This window comes from Schistocerca cancellata, chromosome 2 (assembly GCF_023864275.1).
Source record: "Schistocerca cancellata isolate TAMUIC-IGC-003103 chromosome 2, iqSchCanc2.1, whole genome shotgun sequence".
NCBI lineage: Eukaryota > Metazoa > Arthropoda > Insecta > Orthoptera > Acrididae > Schistocerca > Schistocerca cancellata.
The window spans coordinates 292,772,266-292,791,606 of NC_064627.1; the positions used below are offsets into that span (position 1 = coordinate 292,772,266).

General features: G+C 38.8%; 1 protein-coding gene across 1 annotated transcript in view; it reads right to left on the reverse strand.

Annotated features, from left to right (window-relative positions):
* Positions 1–531: 531 nt before the first annotated feature.
* Positions 532–19,341, reverse strand: part of LOC126161649 (WD repeat and FYVE domain-containing protein 2) — a 59,284-nt gene continuing 40,474 nt past the window's right edge. Inside the window, exons 6-7 of the mRNA XM_049917635.1 lie at positions 10,915–11,147; positions 532–1,342 (exon numbers count right to left, since the gene is read on the reverse strand). Coding sequence (XP_049773592.1) covers positions 1,204–1,342; positions 10,915–11,147 — 372 coding nt within the window. The 3' untranslated portion in view covers positions 532–1,203. The remainder of the gene's footprint in view (positions 1,343–10,914; positions 11,148–19,341) is intronic.

The window sequence follows — 19,341 nt, forward strand, 5'->3', positions numbered from 1 at the left end:
AACGGTATCTAAGTATGTGCACAGGGTCTACGTTTGTAGGCATATATACTGCACATGCCAAATTTTTTTCGTGACTGAGGAAACAACCAGTTGCTGGCTAGCTGTTGACAAGTAAACACATGTAAGTAGCAGTTGTCAGTTTTTGTGTTGTGGGTAAAATGACAGAAAAAAACTGAACAACATTAGTGTATCATATTTTGCTTTAAGCTTGGCAATTCTCAAGTTGAAATGATCTGCAAGATTCAACAAGTGTTTGGGAATGAAGTAATGGGTTCCACACAGATGTTTGCTGCAAGATACTATTACCTGTGAATATGCTCCTACATTTTTAAAGCTTCCAACCAAAATTCTCATAAAATTGCACATCTCATATACAACTATCCTCTTTTAGAAATAATTCTGTAAGGGCAATACAAATAAACGATTCTCTTGTAATGCATGTACAGTAATCAGTAAGTAGTTCCAGAAGAAATAAGATTCAGCAACCATTTACGCAAAATAAATAAGAACTTCAATAACAAGCCAAACATATAAAGACAAATTTTTATTTTAGGATACTATAAATTCTCAAAAAATTTTAATAATCAACAAAATGAATTTCTACTGAAGACAAGATGCATCCAGATGCTAAGTAAATACTCATACAGAATTAATAAGAAACATCAAATGCAAATATCTCAACTGCCTGTAAACGGATGGAGCATCTGGGATACTAGTAATGAACATTCATAAATACTGGCACTTAATTATAATGGGAATTAATAATACTCTGATAACATATAACTGACTTTTCATAGATGATTGACAACTGCATCACTGCTATAAAATAAATTTCTAAACAACAAAGGAGCATTGCTGATATTACTATTTAACATTATAAATATTTTAGCATCATAAATGAACATTGTTCAAATCTAGTAGAAATAATAATTTTACAAATTCAGTTTAATAAAGCTCTGCCTTTCTGACTATTAACACGTTAGCATTATATAACATACTGATTTTCGAATCATTTGGCAATAAAATAAATCAGTCATACTTTCTTTTACATATTCCTCACATATAACAGTTTATTTACATACACATTTATATACACATATATATCTTATTTATACTTTGTAGTTCCATCAGTCTCTTCCGCTGCATATAGTGAAGCAATTTAGCTGCACCATATCTGATATCCACCAATATACTCTTATGCCTTCACTGTAGGAGAGCCGAGACATCCCACACTTTGATTAGACGGTCCTGACCAATTGTTAACAATCTTTTTCGTGGTTCATCTAAATCCATATAGACAATGCTATGTTTTGCTTCATGGAATGTTGCCATTGGTGTATGACTGAAATAAAGAGGGTACATTAATTTGGAAAATGAGTATAAGAACTATCTGCAACTAAATACTTGATGCACATGCCATACAGAAGTAAAAACAGAACATATAGCCTACTTACAACCAATGGAAGTTTTAGTGGTTTGTGGCATGCAAATGAGAATAAAAACTTTTTATTGTCTACAATAAGAGCTTTCTGATTTGAATTCATGCCTTTGCTAAACTTAAGTCTTTTTCCAAAATGGTATTTGCTTGCTTTCTTCTTTGGTTCTATTTCAGTTTTCAATAAATAATTGTTTCTGTTGTAAAGCAACAGTGTTTTCTCTCTGTTGAAGTGGGCCCTCCTCTGATTCAAGGTGTTTGTTGACATTAGCTTTCTTTTCCCATCCAAATCTACAGAACACAGATTTTGAAAATCTGTAGCATATAAGCCCTGGTAAGCATGGTGCCAAGTCTTTTTGTAGGTATTCATAGCCATGTGACCCATTCTTGACACAGAGGTAACTGACTAGATACTTAGGGCAGAAGTAGAACCCAAAATAATTCTACTCACGTTTTACAGGAGAGTCTTTGCATGGTCAAAAGAAGTCGACCAGTTTTGTTTTCAGATAGTATAGTGCAGGTACTATGTAATGCAGCAGTCTCCTGTGAGCGTAGACAAACTAGAACTTTGATCATCCAACAAGGAGGAGGAGTGTGAGGAAAGTCATTCCACCCTCTTGAAAGCAGTCAAAACCCATGCATGTTTCTGCAAAGGCAGAACTGACACATGGTTGCACAGATTGCTTCTGGTGTTGTGAGAAACGTATTTTAATCTCTTGATGAACCAGGATTATTCTCTACATTCATTTCAAAATAAGAAAAGAAAACAAAGAGCAACACACAAGTCAAAGCAAAGCACAGTGTACAAAGCATTTGGCAACAGCTACTCCACAATTTCTTGTTGAGGCTGCAGCACCTTAAATGACACACTTCTTACCGGACCTCTGCTGTATGTAACAATAGTTCAAACCCCTGCCACTTAAAACTGATATGTTGAAGTGCCTGCATTACACCAACTTAGGCTCTAGCAGACAACCTTATGCGTTTCTTTGTTCTAAGATGCTAGGTCCCACAGCTGAGCCCTATATTTGCCATACATATCTTTTCTCTGATACATATCATTAAATCACCCCTGTTGACTTGGAACCAGAATGTAACTTACAAATGCATTGATACGTTGTCATGTTCATGCATATGTGCACTCGTTATTTTGCAAACAGGTTCTTATGCACATTCCCTTTCATACTGGGCTCTGCCATATGTCATGCAATAAATAATAACCAAAATTTGGTTACTTTTTTGAGATTTGAGATTTCTTTTGATAAACAGTTAACAAGTTTTTTTGGGATTAGAAGAGTTGAGGACAACAAAAGAAATAAACAGAAAAGCAAAAATGGCCTGAAGATCTCTTGGTAAACTAAAAAAAAGGTTTTAAAAAATAAGTTTGCAATGTGTCTGACACGTAAGGTTTAGATTTTGTGCCTATTGGAAGTTCTGACTTACATCCAGTGTAAATTCGAAGTTAATTAAAAACACAGGGTTTTGTCAGTAAGAAGCAAATAGGTGTGAGTTATGAATTCCTAGAAGAGGGGGAAAGAAGGTATCAGAGAACAGACAAAAGTGGAAGAGAGGATTGAAGCATTTTCCAGAAGAAAAGTACATAGGACTTTTTTTCTTGATAGAACAGTTTAAATACTTATGTTCAATATAACCCAATAACAACCTGATTCTAATATACAAGTATATTTTAATGGGATGTGCAAAACTATTATTAAGTAAATATTTTTCACATTAAAAACATAACATTTATAGGCACTTTCTTCATAAACCAGTGTCAGTAGGTTATAATTAATAAACATTTCTTTTATCAAATGTTATTTTAAACCCTCAGAATGCATGAGAACATAGCAGTAATACTGTTGTTAATAAAAATTACAATCAAGGAACCCACAGAAAGGTACAAAAATAAAATAACAGAAATAAAATACAACTGTTTTATTCAGTGGTCCATACATTATGATGGACAGTTTCTCTGTTATAATTTCTAGTAACTGAAGGATCTTTTATTTCTCCTCCTCCTCCTCCTCCTCCTCCTCACCCTTTTTCTTCTCCCAGTCCTACAAGGATATCTGTTTTCTAAATAACACCTGGTTGCTGGTGACTAGTGTCAAGCACACTGTGTAACCACGAACTACTTTCATCATCCATTTACTTAAATAAATCCCCAACTCCCTTTTCTTTTTCTGGCTTAATGCCAGTGTTGATAAACTCAGTTTTTCAATACTCCATTACTGTACATCTGTTCCCACAGTCAGAATTATGTATATGGACCTTTATATGTTAGTGAGGGTAGTACTGAACCATCTACTTTGTATTTCAGAACAAAATACTTCTGAATTTTAAACACAGTTCCCTTGGCAGTAGGTTTCTTGAAGTCATAAGCACTCGTTACATTAAAAATTAATTGAGCAGTGCTGCACACACACGACTCAGGAAGAAACTGCCCTGTTCTCTGGCTTGACTTTGATAGGGTATTCTATGTAACACACTGTTTAATTTTAAACAATTTCTTGAAAAAGGGAACACAGACCTCGGGACCCTTCTTCCAGAAAATACCTCAGTTGTGATGTGATGTCCGAAATGGAGGCGGGCAGGACACAAAAAGTCAGGCAAACGGAAGATGGATGGATCACAAAAGCACTTTGCAGGATTCCAAGACACGCTGAAAGACTGACGGTGATTTAACACAAAGGCACAGATGAAATTAGAAAATATGTAGGAGCAATGTGAATGTTGGAAGCTGAGGATCATAATGAATGGACAACTCTGGAGGAGGCCTTTACCCTACAGTGGCTGACTGTGACAATGACGATGATTGCCAACCTCTTGTTCTTCCCTTCACATAATTAATAGCCACAGGAACACACACATCTCACCTGTTGCATTCTAGCCATCCCACCTCACTGGACTGTTAATAAAAATATCAGCACAATGTTCTTCTGATCTGTGTAAGGAGATTCTTTGTCTTTTATGAAAACTCTAAAATCTAGCCCCACATCATTCAAAACTCTTCAAGTTCCAATGAAAATAGCTTCTCGCTGCACGGGTCTATAACACAGTTTTACGACATTACAATCATCAACCCACTCCTCCACAACATTGTGCCTTGCTTTCCCAAAACCTTTCTTAGACTTTTTCTAGCTATTACAGGAACAGTTCCACACACACACCCCTCCACCCCCCCAACTCCCCCACAAGGCCCAATGGTACCAATCGACCTCTGTGTCATCCTCAGCCAAATGGCGTTACCAGATGTGGGTATTGGGGGTAGGGGCTCAACACATTGCTCTCCTTTTGTCAGTTTTTGTGACTTGAAATCATCACTATTTGGTCAAGTGGCTCCTCAACTGTTATCATAAGGCTGAGTGAACCCTGGTAGGTCAAAAACATGTGGTCATCCCCCAAAGTACTAATCACAACAATTGATGCAGCTCAATTTCAGTGATCTGATGGGAACCAGTGCAACGACATCAACACAGCTGTTGACAACAGTCCCGTCACTGGTATTAACAATTTCAGCATGAAGCAATGGTGTGGAGTTACTCTTCATATTTCTGATTTGCATGAAGTTTTCCAAACTGTCTATAAATCAAACTGAATGCTGGAAGAGAGATCACAGTAATAACTTACAATACTCTCTACTACAATACACTCTTCATCACAGCAGCATCTTCAAACAGCTCATTTTGCAAAATCTGGAAATCTTATTAGCACTTCATACTTTTGGTGCAGGGGATTCTAATTTACGGGAAATGGCTATCAAAGTTTCTCAATACATTCCTGCACTATAGGATGGATTATCAGGGCCTTCTTCTTCATCCTCCAAAAGCTTCCTCTTCTGTCTTCTTTTCTGGCCTTTTGTTCCATCATACTTCATATGCCTTTCTCTTCTTTCTGCTCCTCTTATCCTTTCTCTGTCAATATTTCTTAGTGCTCATACAGTGTTCACCCCAGCTGTAAATCCTAATGCCTTCAGAACTTCACACTTCACACTGTTCCCTTGGTTGTAGGTTGCTATTGCATCATAAATGCCAAAGTGCAGTGTTTTTATGCTTACAAACACCCTTTTAGGAATCACTTTCCAAATCAAATTGTTTACGCTCTCATTAGGATTCTGCGTCTTTCCGTGTAGACATTTGTGTAACAATTCTGGCTGCGCTAAGTCATGAAAAATTGGTTTTATTGCATTTATCACAGCTGCTGGCAAACCATGTTTGTGATCATAGTCCTTTTATGCATTATATTTGCACCAGGAATCTTTCGGGCACAGGCTATGTTATATGAAGGAACAATGCCCACACTGCTTTTCGCATGTCACTAACATTACTAGTATTTTGCCTTATAGCATACCCATAGTATCGCTGTAGACGTTCAATCACCTCATCAGTAAGCCTGCCTCTCCCTTCTATTGTCTTTCCATCACTGAGCTTACTTGAATCCAAAGTTTGTTTGAGCCTTTGAAGCCGTGCACCCATACGCTTTTGCACATGCCCAATGCGTTCCAACTTTTCAGCTACAAATTCATTTCCATATGGCTTCAGTTCCTCTATAGTCTTGAAACCTTTGGAGTCACCATCCCCAAGGTAGTATTTTCTAGAAGATGTCACAGGGCTATGGCCAGCCATGTGTTGCTTAGCAGAAAAATGCACTGTTTCAGTAATTGTAGTATCGCAACTTGGTGTTAGTGTTAATTTTCTTTTCCCTACGTTCTTCCTCTTCTTATATACACGGTTACTAAAACGTGGCATCGTAACCAGAACAATGCTTTACACAAGAAGTATAATACTACCAACAACAGGCGCAACACTGAACTAATTCGAAATGGTAAACAGCAAAGAAATGATGTTCCGCGCTATTAGCGCTTCATTTGTCACAGAAAACAATTTACCCAACCCTTGCACACTCGCTGTATGCGTAACATAAGGCGCTGTATGCGTAACAGGCTGAGAAAATGCCAAGCTGTTCGCCAGGAAGTCACGAGAGGGTGTTAGAAGCATTCAGCGGCCGCCCATTTCCTCTGCAGGCGTGGAGGAAAATGGTAATAACTCCACTTCTAGGACGAGTAGAACAATAACTCAAAGTTTACATTAAAGAGGAATGTTCCAATTAATTTTCGGTAGGGGGGGGAAAAAAAAAAAAAAAAAAAAAAAAAAATCGGCTCCCCTTAAGGCCACTATTACACAATGCACCTAAGGTGTACACCTATGCAACAGTGCCCAAAGTGTACATGTTTGGAAACACACACAAGTTCATGTTGACTGATTGCATACAGGATATGTGCACGATACTAGTCACCAAGAATATAAGCATGCACACTAGACAGCAGTAACTGCACAAAACTCTATGAAGAATGTCTGATTTCTTGTAAAGTAATTCATTGGAATTAAAAAAAATTGTAAGTGTTCAAGGTTCCAATTTATAAAGTAATTATTGTTGTCTTACAGGGCTATCATACAATTATGCTATTACTGTTCTGAATTATGCACTCAACTGTTCATTTCATATTATGACACTTGTTCCTGCAATGCTATTTTCTCCAAGTCTATGTTTGTACAGCATTTTGCCCATGGAGGACACAGTTGTTTTTGGAGTTACTGCTCTGGCAGTGTCTGTAACCACTAAAATTTGGGCAGAATGACAACAACAATTGAAAGTCAGATGTTGTTAGATCAGAAGCTGGCTGGAAAGAAGAGAAGATTGCAGGGGCAAATAGTCCCTATTAATGAAGGAATGGGGGCCTAAAGAGCCGAAGGAATTTCGACACTTCATGAATATGGATGTGGCTTGTTTTAAGACGTGCCACATAGATAAGATAGGAAGGAATTTGCTTACCTGACACTGGTGCAATTTCACCTCTTTGGAAGTAAGAATTTAACAATATTTTGTAAGTTTGCCAACTATATCCAGTTTTTCCTTCCTAGCATGGTGAAATACAACCAGAAAAGTAATCAAGTGGAACATGAACTTTCGTAAATTGTGCTATGTACACAATTGAAAATCACACATCTATAGTTATATGAATATTTCCTCAGAAATAAATGATTGCTGACATACATTATTATGATACAGTAGGCCACAAGGATCATACAGACACCTTTACTTACTGTATGCCTGGATTTGCATCTTAGTGCTTGTTTGGTCTATTTCATTTCTAGATCATGCAGCATTCAGTAAAGAAAGCTTTTTAAAAACACCTTGCATAAAAGAAAGTCTGCTGGCAAAAAATATTACTTTTGTGTAATTACTGCAAAAATGAAAATTTGATCACTAAAAAATGTGTAAAAATCTCCAATATGAATAGCTGACGTTAGCTGCTAGGCACATATAACAACAGTAACAAGCAGCAAGCATACTCTTGAGTAGCCCCGTCTGTGCACTCGCGCATTGCTGCCATCTAGTGCGCCTTCACAGATAATGCATGCGTTAATTCTTTTAAGTGCACCTGTAGTACTACCAGATGGCTGTTGTGCTAGATTGCTGTCACGCTAGACCTGTACTGTTCGTGACAGATCATCATGTAGTACTTCCTTACAGGAACATTTTCTTTCTCTATGTGATACTTCACTGCAGAAATGTTTGTCAATGTCAATGTTCTGTCACACTACAAGTTTCTAAAGGGTTATTCACGAATACCTCGAGTGTCTGCTAAGGTAACAATGCATGAACTACAAGACGTAGAGCAATGCACACACATCAGTTGGTGGAGCATCTCTCGTTTTTAACTCACGTTACAGGTGCTCAATGTGGGTACCGTTTGTTATGCAACAAACGCCAGTAAAAGATGAAGAGTGTTTGTGTGCACAATTAGCTAAAGCCCCTGCAGGCACAATGACAGCTGCCCACTTTGGAAATCTGTCGACTGGGTCACCTATCGGCAGGTACAAACCAATTCGATACAATAACATGGAGCTGATGATTTGTCTACATGTTCTGACAAGGCAGGAGGCTAGGGCAACTACGCAACAGTGCACATTGTTAGTTTAAACTTGGACAGATCCTCTGTGTTTATTTTTCTTTATGTCTAATAGTTTTTGCAGTCTTCTGAAACCCAGAGATACTTACGAATAACCTTGCATATGTATTAAAAACCAGTCCAGTAATACTGTCCCACAGCTCAGCACCACCAGTCAGTTCTGAGCAATAGCATACATGTCCGAAGACACCTGAAGATAAACTCACAGACCGAAACTAGTCACAGCAATTTTCTTCATAATTTAGAAAAAAAGAGTTTTTCTTGCACAGTGAAAAGAGAACATCAACAGAGCTACCCTCCCTGATCAAAAGTAGTAAGTAGTGATAAGTAAGTTTGCTCAGCCAGATCTGGGGTAAAGTACTTTTGAATAACCTATTAAACATGTAACATCAAGTCGGTTCTGAGCCAATGAATGAACTTTTGCTCAGATGCAATGAAAGTTCAACAGTATTTTACCCATCTAATATATAATATGAATGAATCCAGTTTCATATTACACTTATGTATTACATTTACCACAAATACACTCTGATAACATTTCACCTCTGACAATGCACTTCCTCTTCCCTTGCGAGTCTGTAACAATCAACCATTTGTGTTAATATGGTGAAACCGATAAATTAACTATGCCTCTGTGGCACAAGAACTGCCCCATTATGTACATAAAGACACAATCAATAAAACTTACGTTCAAGATCAATGACCAAGAACAGTGCTGTACAACAGAAAAAGGGATTTACTTTCAATGTAGTGCTGTGTAACACAAAATACAGTGTCAATCACATCCTTTCTTCATGGCAATCCAGTTAGAACTGAACAAGCTAACTTAACAGATAACTATTGACACTCAAGAACCTAATTAAAACAGTTATGTCTGGCCTGCTGACATTAACTAATCCTGATGATGAAGTTGAGAAGCCCTTTGAGATTGTTTGCAGATGATGCTATCATTTACTGTCTAGTAAAGTCATCAGAAGATGAAAACTAATAACAAAAATATTTAGACACAATATTAGCATGAGGCAAAGAGTGACAACTGTAAACAATAAAAAGTGTGAGGATTCCTTTAAGCTGAAGATCCATAGTAAATCAGACAAATTTAAAAATTATATAATCAAATTAATACCTATGAATTAAACTTTACCATTAATTAAAATTTAATTAACTAAATTTTAACAACACAAATTGAAACATCTTACTGAGAGTGTTGTAGGAACGTCGCAGCAAAGACTGCATTTTGTAGGCCGAACACTTAGAATATTTAACAAATCTACTAATTAGACTGCCGACATTATGATTTTCTGAACTCTTCTGGAATCCTTATCCAGTAGAATTGATGAATGATATCAAAGAAGTGCGGATCTTTTTGTATCATCATGAAACAGGGAACACGAGTACCACGACACGATATGTGAAGAAGAATGGTGCCCTCTATCAATAATGTTTCTTTCAGATGATTCATCTACTACTCACTTGATTCACCGCGGCAACCCACTGTGAAATTCTATCATCCATAAAAACTGACTCTCACTTCCATTTCGTATTATTTCAATACTAGCCTTTCTCAAACTAGGTTGTTAATAATTCCCCTCCCCTACATGTAGAGTGTTCAGTATTGTCTAATTCTCTGTTCTGCTTCTTCTCTTTCCCTAGTGACTAATATATAAATAAACTCCCTAATATCTTTAAAAATTCAAGTTCTCTTTCTCTGATTCCTCAGCCAGTTAATTTTATATTGTACGAATACTGCTTATTCTTGTCATGTTTCTCTCTATTCTGGCTGAGGTCTCGAAACCCACATTCTATGGGGAAGAGTCAAAATGTAAACAAGTGAGGTGGAAAAAAGTAAGTAAACTGTTCATTACAGCCTGGGTATGATCATGGTTCCAGAGGTGCACACAAAAATTTTTCCATGAAGGCATCAACTGCCTTGACTTACAGTGGGATAAATGTATTAAAAGTTATGGTTATTACTTTCGAAATAGAAACAGCTTACTTTTTCCATCTGTCTCTCTTTCATTTACCTGCCACTTATATGTACACAGTCCCTGTCTAGCTCATCCGCAATCACTATTTTTACCAGTATTTTTATAAAAACAACTAGATGACTACATTTTAGTTATAGCTGCAGACAAATACTTATATCTACTGCTTGGCAAAACAAACTAAATAGAAAAAAAAAAAAAAAAAAAATGTGCGCACAAGCATAATTCACACTCGTAGAGAATGCAGTTAGAAGTTCACTGCAACATGTTACAAATAACTGGGCTGTTATTTCTCTCTCTCTCTCCCTCTCTCTCAAATGCGAACACACACACACACACACACACACACACACACACGAGGTATTCGACAATTTACACTAAAATAATCTCTCTTTTTTTTTACAGAGTAACAATATCAGAAAGAGTCACAGGAAAACAATAAACAAAAAATGCTCATCATAGTTTATTTTCCTATTTTTTGCAGAAAAGTACTGTAAATATGAGCAATTTGTATCACTTACTCAGCATCCTTCAGCTGGACATGACAAGGGTCACAGACACGAACATCAAATTCAAATCCCATAACAGGAATAGTCGAACGACCATTGCTGCAGCGATCACATACTGCACGACCACATAACCGACAATGGTGCTGTCGCAGACCCAGTTGGCGTTGGTCCATCATGGCACGCAAATTCCAGAAGAACGGACGTCCGCAACGCTGACATGTATCAGATTCCTGCCATTCGGGAGTCTATGGCACAAAGCCCATAAAGAACTGTTAGATCACACCTTAATGTAAGAAATTTTAGTAATTTTTATGTCATACTTTGCACAAAAATAACCCACTCTCTGAAACCTAATTTCATATCCAAAGATCACGATTGTTAACTTTTTCATGAGAAGGGATAATAAATAGTCTTAACTCTTAACAAAATTAAAATGTTTGAGATAAACTTTGAGACAGTTAAATGACAAGTAACAGTTGTGCGAGTGTCTAATTCAGGCTACTGTGAACAAAACTTAAAAATATCATGTACTCTACTTTAAATCATTAATGTTAAACTGTTTTATTTTAGCTATTACTACATCACTATTCCTTTCTTATTCATACAACAGGGATTTTATTACAAATGCATTTTATGCACCAATCATTTCACACAACCTTCCTACAATATATATGTACAAGGTCCAATCACTTTAATGCTATCACCACCCACATTTGGCATCAACAAGAAATTACCACTCATTGATGACAAATGGCATTAGTAGCAATCAACAATGGCTAAGTCTGTAAATTGTTCATGTATCACTGTGGTTAAAGTATACTAGGCTTGGCAAAATGGTACTATGCAAAACTAGCACCAAGGAAACTGTGACACGCACCATGGACCACAGATGACAGTGGTGGACAATGGCTGCAGACATGTGTACAGGTGAGTATACATGCAACTGTTAAGCAATTGACCACTTAAATGAACCAGGAGGCTACCAACAGTCTCTTCAATGACCATTGCACTAACATTGCTGCGTATGGGCCTCTTCAGCAGGCACCTGTTTCATGCACCTGTGCTGACTGCTGTTCATCAGTAATGAGGGCTGGAATTTTCATGCCAATACTGGAATTGGATGTACACAGAGTGGCGACTTGTGCCCTTTTCAGATGAATCACATGCTCCAACAGACAGATGGCTGTTGCCGTGTACATCATGAAACCTCTGAAAGCAAAGGGACCCAGGCCAGATGAGGAAGCGTTATGGTTTGGGGAATGTTTCCACGGCATTCTCTGGCAAGAATCTATGGGACCACCTCACTCGGGCTGATCATGCCATGAGTTCTTAGGTGGGAAACCTAGCGCAACTGACCACTGCTCCAGATCCTCACTGAGTCTCTTCCTGAACACCTCACAGCAGTCCGCACTGCAAAAGGTGGTTAATGAGGTTTCTGACAGGTGATCACTTTAATGTGACAGGACAGTGTATTACTGTAAATTTCCTCCTGTGTACCTCTCTTTGACCCCACACAATAAACCAAGCAAGGTTTGAAAAATACAATGGTGAGTCAACGGACTACATTACTTAAGAAATGAAGCTCTGTAGAGAGGATTTCCACACAATAATGAACAGACATTTCACAATTTTGAATGTATGTGACCAGCCATATAACTATAAGAAAGATCACAAAAGCTCTGGCACTATTATTTTGCAAATCTATGAGAAGGGTAGCTGCTACTCACCATATAGTGGAGATGCTAAGTTGCAGATAACCACAACAAAAAGTCTGTCAGAATGCGAGCTTTTGGCCAATAGGGCCTTTGTCGGAAACAGACAACACACACACACACACACACACACACACACACACACACACACATACTAATGCAGTCTCTGGCTGCTGAGGCCAGACTATGAGCAGCAGCACATGATGGGAGAAACAACTGGGTGGTGGGGATAAGGAGGAGGCTGGGGTGGGGAGGAGGGGAAATAGCAGGGTAGGGTTTCCCTCCCTACTCTCATTCCAGCACTACACAGCCCTCTATTCCACCAACACACCCACAGTCTTTTTACTTCTCTCCTTTTCTGCTACCCCCCGTCCTTCTCCTAACTGCCTGATTGCACCTAACTTAACTACCCTGCCCTCTCTCCACCTCGTCCCTGTAAGCTACCACAACCAGCACTTTACTGTCTCCCCCCCCATGCCCACCACCACCCAGTTGCTTCACTCATCATGTGCTGCTGTTCACAATCTGGCCTCAGTAGCCAGAGACTGCAGGTTGTGTGTGTGTGTGTGTGTGTGTGTGGGCGCGTGGGCGCCCGCGCACCTGTGTGTGGGTGTTTGTGTGTGGTGTATTTCCAGTAAAGGCCTTGTTGGCTGAAAGCTCACTTTGACAGTCTTTTTATTGTGCCTATATGCGACTCAGCACACACGACTAAAAAATATCATATGCAGACAGAGAAGTATAGGTGAAAATTTGTGCCCATAACACTACAATGGTGCTGATTTTTAAGTAACATTTAACTATTGTAGATGTGCTATGAATGAGCACAACTCCATCACTAGAAATCACCATTATGATCATATGACAAATGAAATGAACGCACTGGCAAAAATATAGGTGTTGGGAATTGTTCCTTATGTCCAAATTCTGCACACACTTAAGATGAATCAGATACAGTCTCTCTTAGCAAGCAATGTTAACCATACATCTGTCTGTGTAACAAATTTGTTGCGTGCTAATAGCACAGCAACAATGAATGTTGTCAATAATGTTATCACACCCCCAGCTATATTTCTATCTTTAGTTGAGACATGAAAATCTCCAAGTGTATCTATCTCATACAACAAGAGGCATGAATTTTGTATAAAGATTAGTGTCAGTGGTTGTTTTGTTAAGTTACTTTGGAACTATGATTATGGGAGCTATACATGACTATCATTTCTACATACTGTGCTTGTAACCCTCTTTGGCAAAGCCGAATTCAACACATGGATCACAGTATCAAAACTAGGAAAAATAAATTTAATATTTAGCAAACAAAAAATAAAAACTGCTCAAACTCAAAGTAAAAAATATAAATTTCTTGGTTGTTGGACAACTGACTATTTGAATGCGCACACAGAAACCAAGATCTAAATGGAAACAAAAAGAATGATATTCATTAGAATGATGTCATCTTGTACTTAACTGTTGACTAGGCCTTGGAGTAGCTCTTTTAACAGAGCTGAACCACAGGCTTTAAAAAATGTGACTGTGGAATGACCAAAGGCTCTAGAACTACAGCACTACACAGAGAAATTATGGGCAAAGCTTCAACGCATTGTACACCACACACTAGAGAAATATATGCCGAGTAAGTGAAATAAGAATCAAAATGACCCACCATGGTTTAGCAACAAAATTTGGAATGTGCTGAAGAAGATTGCTCCTCAAAAGAATGTGCACATGGTAACAGGAAAAATTATTAGAGATTCTTGCATCTATAAAAAATTCAATGCGCGAAGCATACAATTACCATCACCATACCTTAAGAAAAGATCTTGCTGAGAACTTGAAAATATTCTGGTCCCATGCAAAACCACTAAGCAGGTTAAAGGCTTCTATTCATGCACCTTGTGTAGAAACAGAAGACAGCAAAAGGAAAGCTATAGTTTCAAATGTCTCATTTAAGAAAATGTTCATGCAGGAATTTCTTACAAACATATCATTATTTGACAGTTGCATGGACTCCTATGTGGAGAGCACAGTAATAGGCACCCCCTAGCACAGAGAAGCAATTAAAAGACTTGAAAACAAATATGTCATCATGCCCAGATGAAATCCCAGTTTGGTTTTACAAAGAGTACTCTACGGCATTGGTTCCTTACTTATCTTGCATTTATCATGAATCACTCACCCAGTGCAAAGTCCCAAGTGAATGGAAAAAGTTTAGGTGACTCCTGTATACAAGAAGACTAAAAGAACAGACCCATAAACTTACAGAACAACTCTTAATATTGGCTTTCTGCAAAATTCTTGAACACATTCTCTGTTTAAATATTTAATTTCCTTGAGACTAAACAGCTTCTATCCACAAATTAGCACAGTTTTAGAAAGCATCACTTGTGCAAAAATCAGCTCACTCTTTTCTCATATGATATCCTTTGTACCATGGGTAAAGGGTAACAGGCAGATTCCATATTCCCAGATTTCCAGAAAGCATTTGACACCATGCCACATTGCAAACTGTTGATGAAGGTACAAACATATGGAATATTTTACCCAAGAGGACGCCATCATCATTTAATCATACAGTAAAGCTGCATGCCCTCGGGAAAAATTACGGCCGTAGTTTCCCCTTGCTTTCAGCCGTTCGCAGTACCAGCACAGCAAGGCCGTTTTGGTTATTGTTACAAGGCCAGATCAGTCAATCATCCAGACTGTTGCCCTTGCAACTACTGAAAAGGCTGCTGCCCCTCTTCAGGAACCACACGTTTGTCTGGCCTCTCAACAGATAGAACAACTCTCTAGACATGTGTACCACCTGTGGAAGATTTCTTCATAGCCACCCAAAAGCGTGAATCTGCAACATCTGAAAGACACACTTGGTGACAATGAGTAAATTGTAATATGTGATTTTCCAGAATATTATGCATTTGTCCTGCACAATGAGGTGCAGAGGTTTTATTGGAACAATGCAGAGGCTGCCATTCATCCATTTACTTCAAACTTTGAGGTTCGCCGATGACATTGTAATTCTGTCAGAGACAGCAAAGGACTTGGAAGAGCAGTTGAACGGAATGGATGGTGTCTTGAAGGGAGGATATAAGATGAACATTAACAACAGCAAAACGAGGATAATGGAATGTAGTCGAATTAAGTCGGGTGATGTTGGGGGTATTAGATTAGGAAATGAGACAGTTAAAGCAGTAAAGGAGTTTTGCTATTTGGGGAGCAAAATAACTGATGATGGTCGAAGTAGAGAGGATATAAAATGTAGACTGGCAATGGCAAGGAAAGCGTTTCTGAAGAAGAGAAATTTGTTAACATCGAGTATAGATTTAAGTGTCAGGAAGTCATTTCTGAAAGTATTTGTATGGAGTGTAGCCATGTATGGAAGTGAAACATGGACGGTAAATAGTTTGGACAAGAAGAGAATAGAAGCTTTCGAAATGTGGTGCTACAGAAGAATGTTGAAGATTAGATGGGTAGATCACATAACTAATGAGGAAGTATTGAATAGGATTGGGGAGAAGAGAAGTTTGTGGCACAACTTGACCAGAAGAAGGGATCGGTTGGTAGGACATGTTCTGAGGCATCAAGGGATCACCAATTTAGCATTGGAGGGCAGCGTGGAGGGTAAAAATCGTAGGGGGAGACCAAGAGATGAATACACTAAGCAGATTCTGAAGGATGTAGGTTGCAGTAGGTACTGGGAGATGAAAAAGCTTGCACAGGATAGAGTAGCATGAAGAGCTGCATCAAACCAGTCTCAGGACTGAAGACCACAACAACAACAACATGGCAAAGGACCATGTGATGGTATTGCTGATATCGTCAAGAGGCTTGCTGCTCGTGACAGTGTGCAGTGTATCTACAATTCTCAGATAGAGACACACAGACAGATGTCTGAATGGTGTTCGAAGACCATTGCAGTGTGTCACTTTCATTATACGACTAACAGTGACTATGATGAAGAAGAATCTCTCCTGCAAGAGTGATCTGCACATACTCGCACAAGTTACATTGTATTATTCCCACTGGCTGTAACAATGTTCAAACAGAAGTTTTCTCCAATTCGTCAGACATCAGGAATGAGTCTTAGCTAGGACCCAATGAGACTCATACTTTGGTGATATCACAGGGTTTGTTGGATGCTTGAATGTGTTTAGAATGTTAATGAAGATATCAATATGGTTGCAATTAGCTTCCTACATACTCTTGGCCTTTCACCTTCATACATATACCAAGAGAAACCTGATACCCTAACTGTGGACAAGGAGGACATTCTTACAAAGGTTCATGTGAGAACAGCAACAGGGCAAACGTATTTCCTTTGACCATAATATGTGCAGTGTCATGTCGAGTCGCTTCCTAGCATTGAAGCATAGTAAGTCTAGGTTACACATCTGTCACATTTGTTTCTGTAAATCTGAACCGGTTTACCACGCCTTCCAAGCATACATTCAGCTGGGATGCCTATATCATGTTTTGCATCATTGACAGCCAGATGTCATAGTGTGTGACCTCCCATATTATAAATGCTTGCTAATGGCCTGCTAACTGTACTAAATTACTGTGTTATATTATATAATACCACCTTTTTAACAGTAAACATACTTTTCAGAGCTTTGTGTCATGTTGTTGGAGTCTGAATACAATTTATTTTGCATTAATGCAGCACATTGCTGGATATATTAATTTATATCTCCTTATCCCAGTTTCAGTCTGCCGCTCGTGGTCTCGCGGTAGCGTTCTCGCTTCCCGAGCGCGGGGTCCCGGCTTCGATTCCCGGCGGGGGTCAGGAATTTTTCCTGTCTCGAGATGACTGGGTGGTGTTGTGTCGTCTTCATCATCATCATTCGGAGGAAGGCAACGGCAAACCACCTCCATTAGGACCTTGCCTAGTAAGGCGGTGCGGGTCTCCCGCATCATTCCCCTACGCTCTGTAAAGAAGCATGGGACTTCATTTCCATTTTTTTCACATCCCAGTTTCAAACCATCTCGATTTTTTACTATGTTGTGTAGTGTAACATGAAGTAATATTTTCTTCATTCAATTTTGAAGGCGACATGTTTTGAGATATTCAAGGTCGAAGGTCAACGTCACTGATCTTCACTGTGTACATTCTTCAAATATGACAAAATGGCTTATCATTGAAAAGCTTGTTTCAAAACCTTTCCAAAATTACATGGTTCAATGTTTTATCTTTATTAGAGAAGAAGTCACAGCCGTTTTTGCCAGCACTGACTTTTCTGCACATTTGTAGAACTTCGAGTGGCCATTACTCTGGTCTTGTGCTAAGATTATGTAATTTAGTATTTTTCATAATTGAAAAGGGTCAGGTTGGCACCTATGCTGGTTTGACATGGGATGGCTCAGAAGTATATGGATCAAAATATCCACAGCTGGGGAAGTCTAGTCCACAAACGCTATGGAGGCTGTTTGAAAGAGTATTAAATGGAAAGGATGTTCACTGGTATGGAATACATGTTACATAACATCAGTGCATAAGGTAGGGTTGTGCAATGACCCCAATAATTACAGAGCGTTGGCAGTGACCCAATCATTGAAAGACTATACTCAAAAGTACTCAAAGATCTGGTACAGGAAGAAATTAAGTCACAAGAAGCAAGAAGAGCAAGCAAGATTCCAAGCAGGAATGCCGATGAAACTAATATGTGATTTGAAAAAAAAGAAAGAAAAAAACGAAAAAAAAAAAAAAAAACACCAAGGTTGGACTGCAGACGCATGTTGCATTCACTGACAGAGAGAAAATGTACAACAATTTACCCATGAGTAACTGTGGGTGAAGTTGAAAGAGAGAGAAATGGATCAAAGATTCTTAATGGCTGTTATTAAATTATACTGAGGTGACAAAAGTCACCGCATAGTGATATAAACATATACAGATGGCGGCAGTATTGCTTACACAAGTTATAAGAGGGCAGTATATTGGTAAAGGCATCATATGTACTCGGGTGATTCATATGAAAAGGCTTCCGACATGACTATAGCTGCACGATGAGAATTAACAGACTTTCAGCACAGACTGGTAATTACAGCTAGATGCAGGGGACACTCCATTTCGGAAATTGTTAGGGAATTCAATATTCCCAGATCCACAGTGTCAAGGGCATGCTGAGAATACCAAATTCCAGGCATTACCTCTCAGCATGGACAACACAGTGGCCAATGGCCTTCACTTAACGACTGAGAGCAGCAGCTTTTGCCTACAGTTATCAGTGCTAAAAGACAACCAACACTGCACGAAATACTTGCAGAAATCAACGTGAGGTGTATGTCGAATGTATCTGTTATGACAGTGTACTGAAATCTGGCATTATTGGGTTACGGCAGCAGACAACCAATGCAAGTGCCTCTGCTAACAGCACGACATCACCTGCAACACCTCTTCTGGGCTCATGACCATATAGGTTGGACCTTAGACAACTGGAAAACTGTGGCCTGGTCAGATGAGTCCCAATTTCTGTTGGTAGGAGCTGATGGTAGGGTTCGAGTGTGGTGCAGACCCCGCAAAGCCATGGGCCAAAACTGTCAACAAGGCATTGTGCAAGCTGGTGGTGATTCCATAATGGTGTGAGCTGTGTTTATATGGAATGGACTGGATCCCCTGGTACAACTGAACCAATCATTGACCGGAAATAGTTATGTTCACCTACTTGGAGACCATTTGCAGCCATTCATTGACTTCATGTTCCCAAACAACAATGGAATTTTTATGGATGAC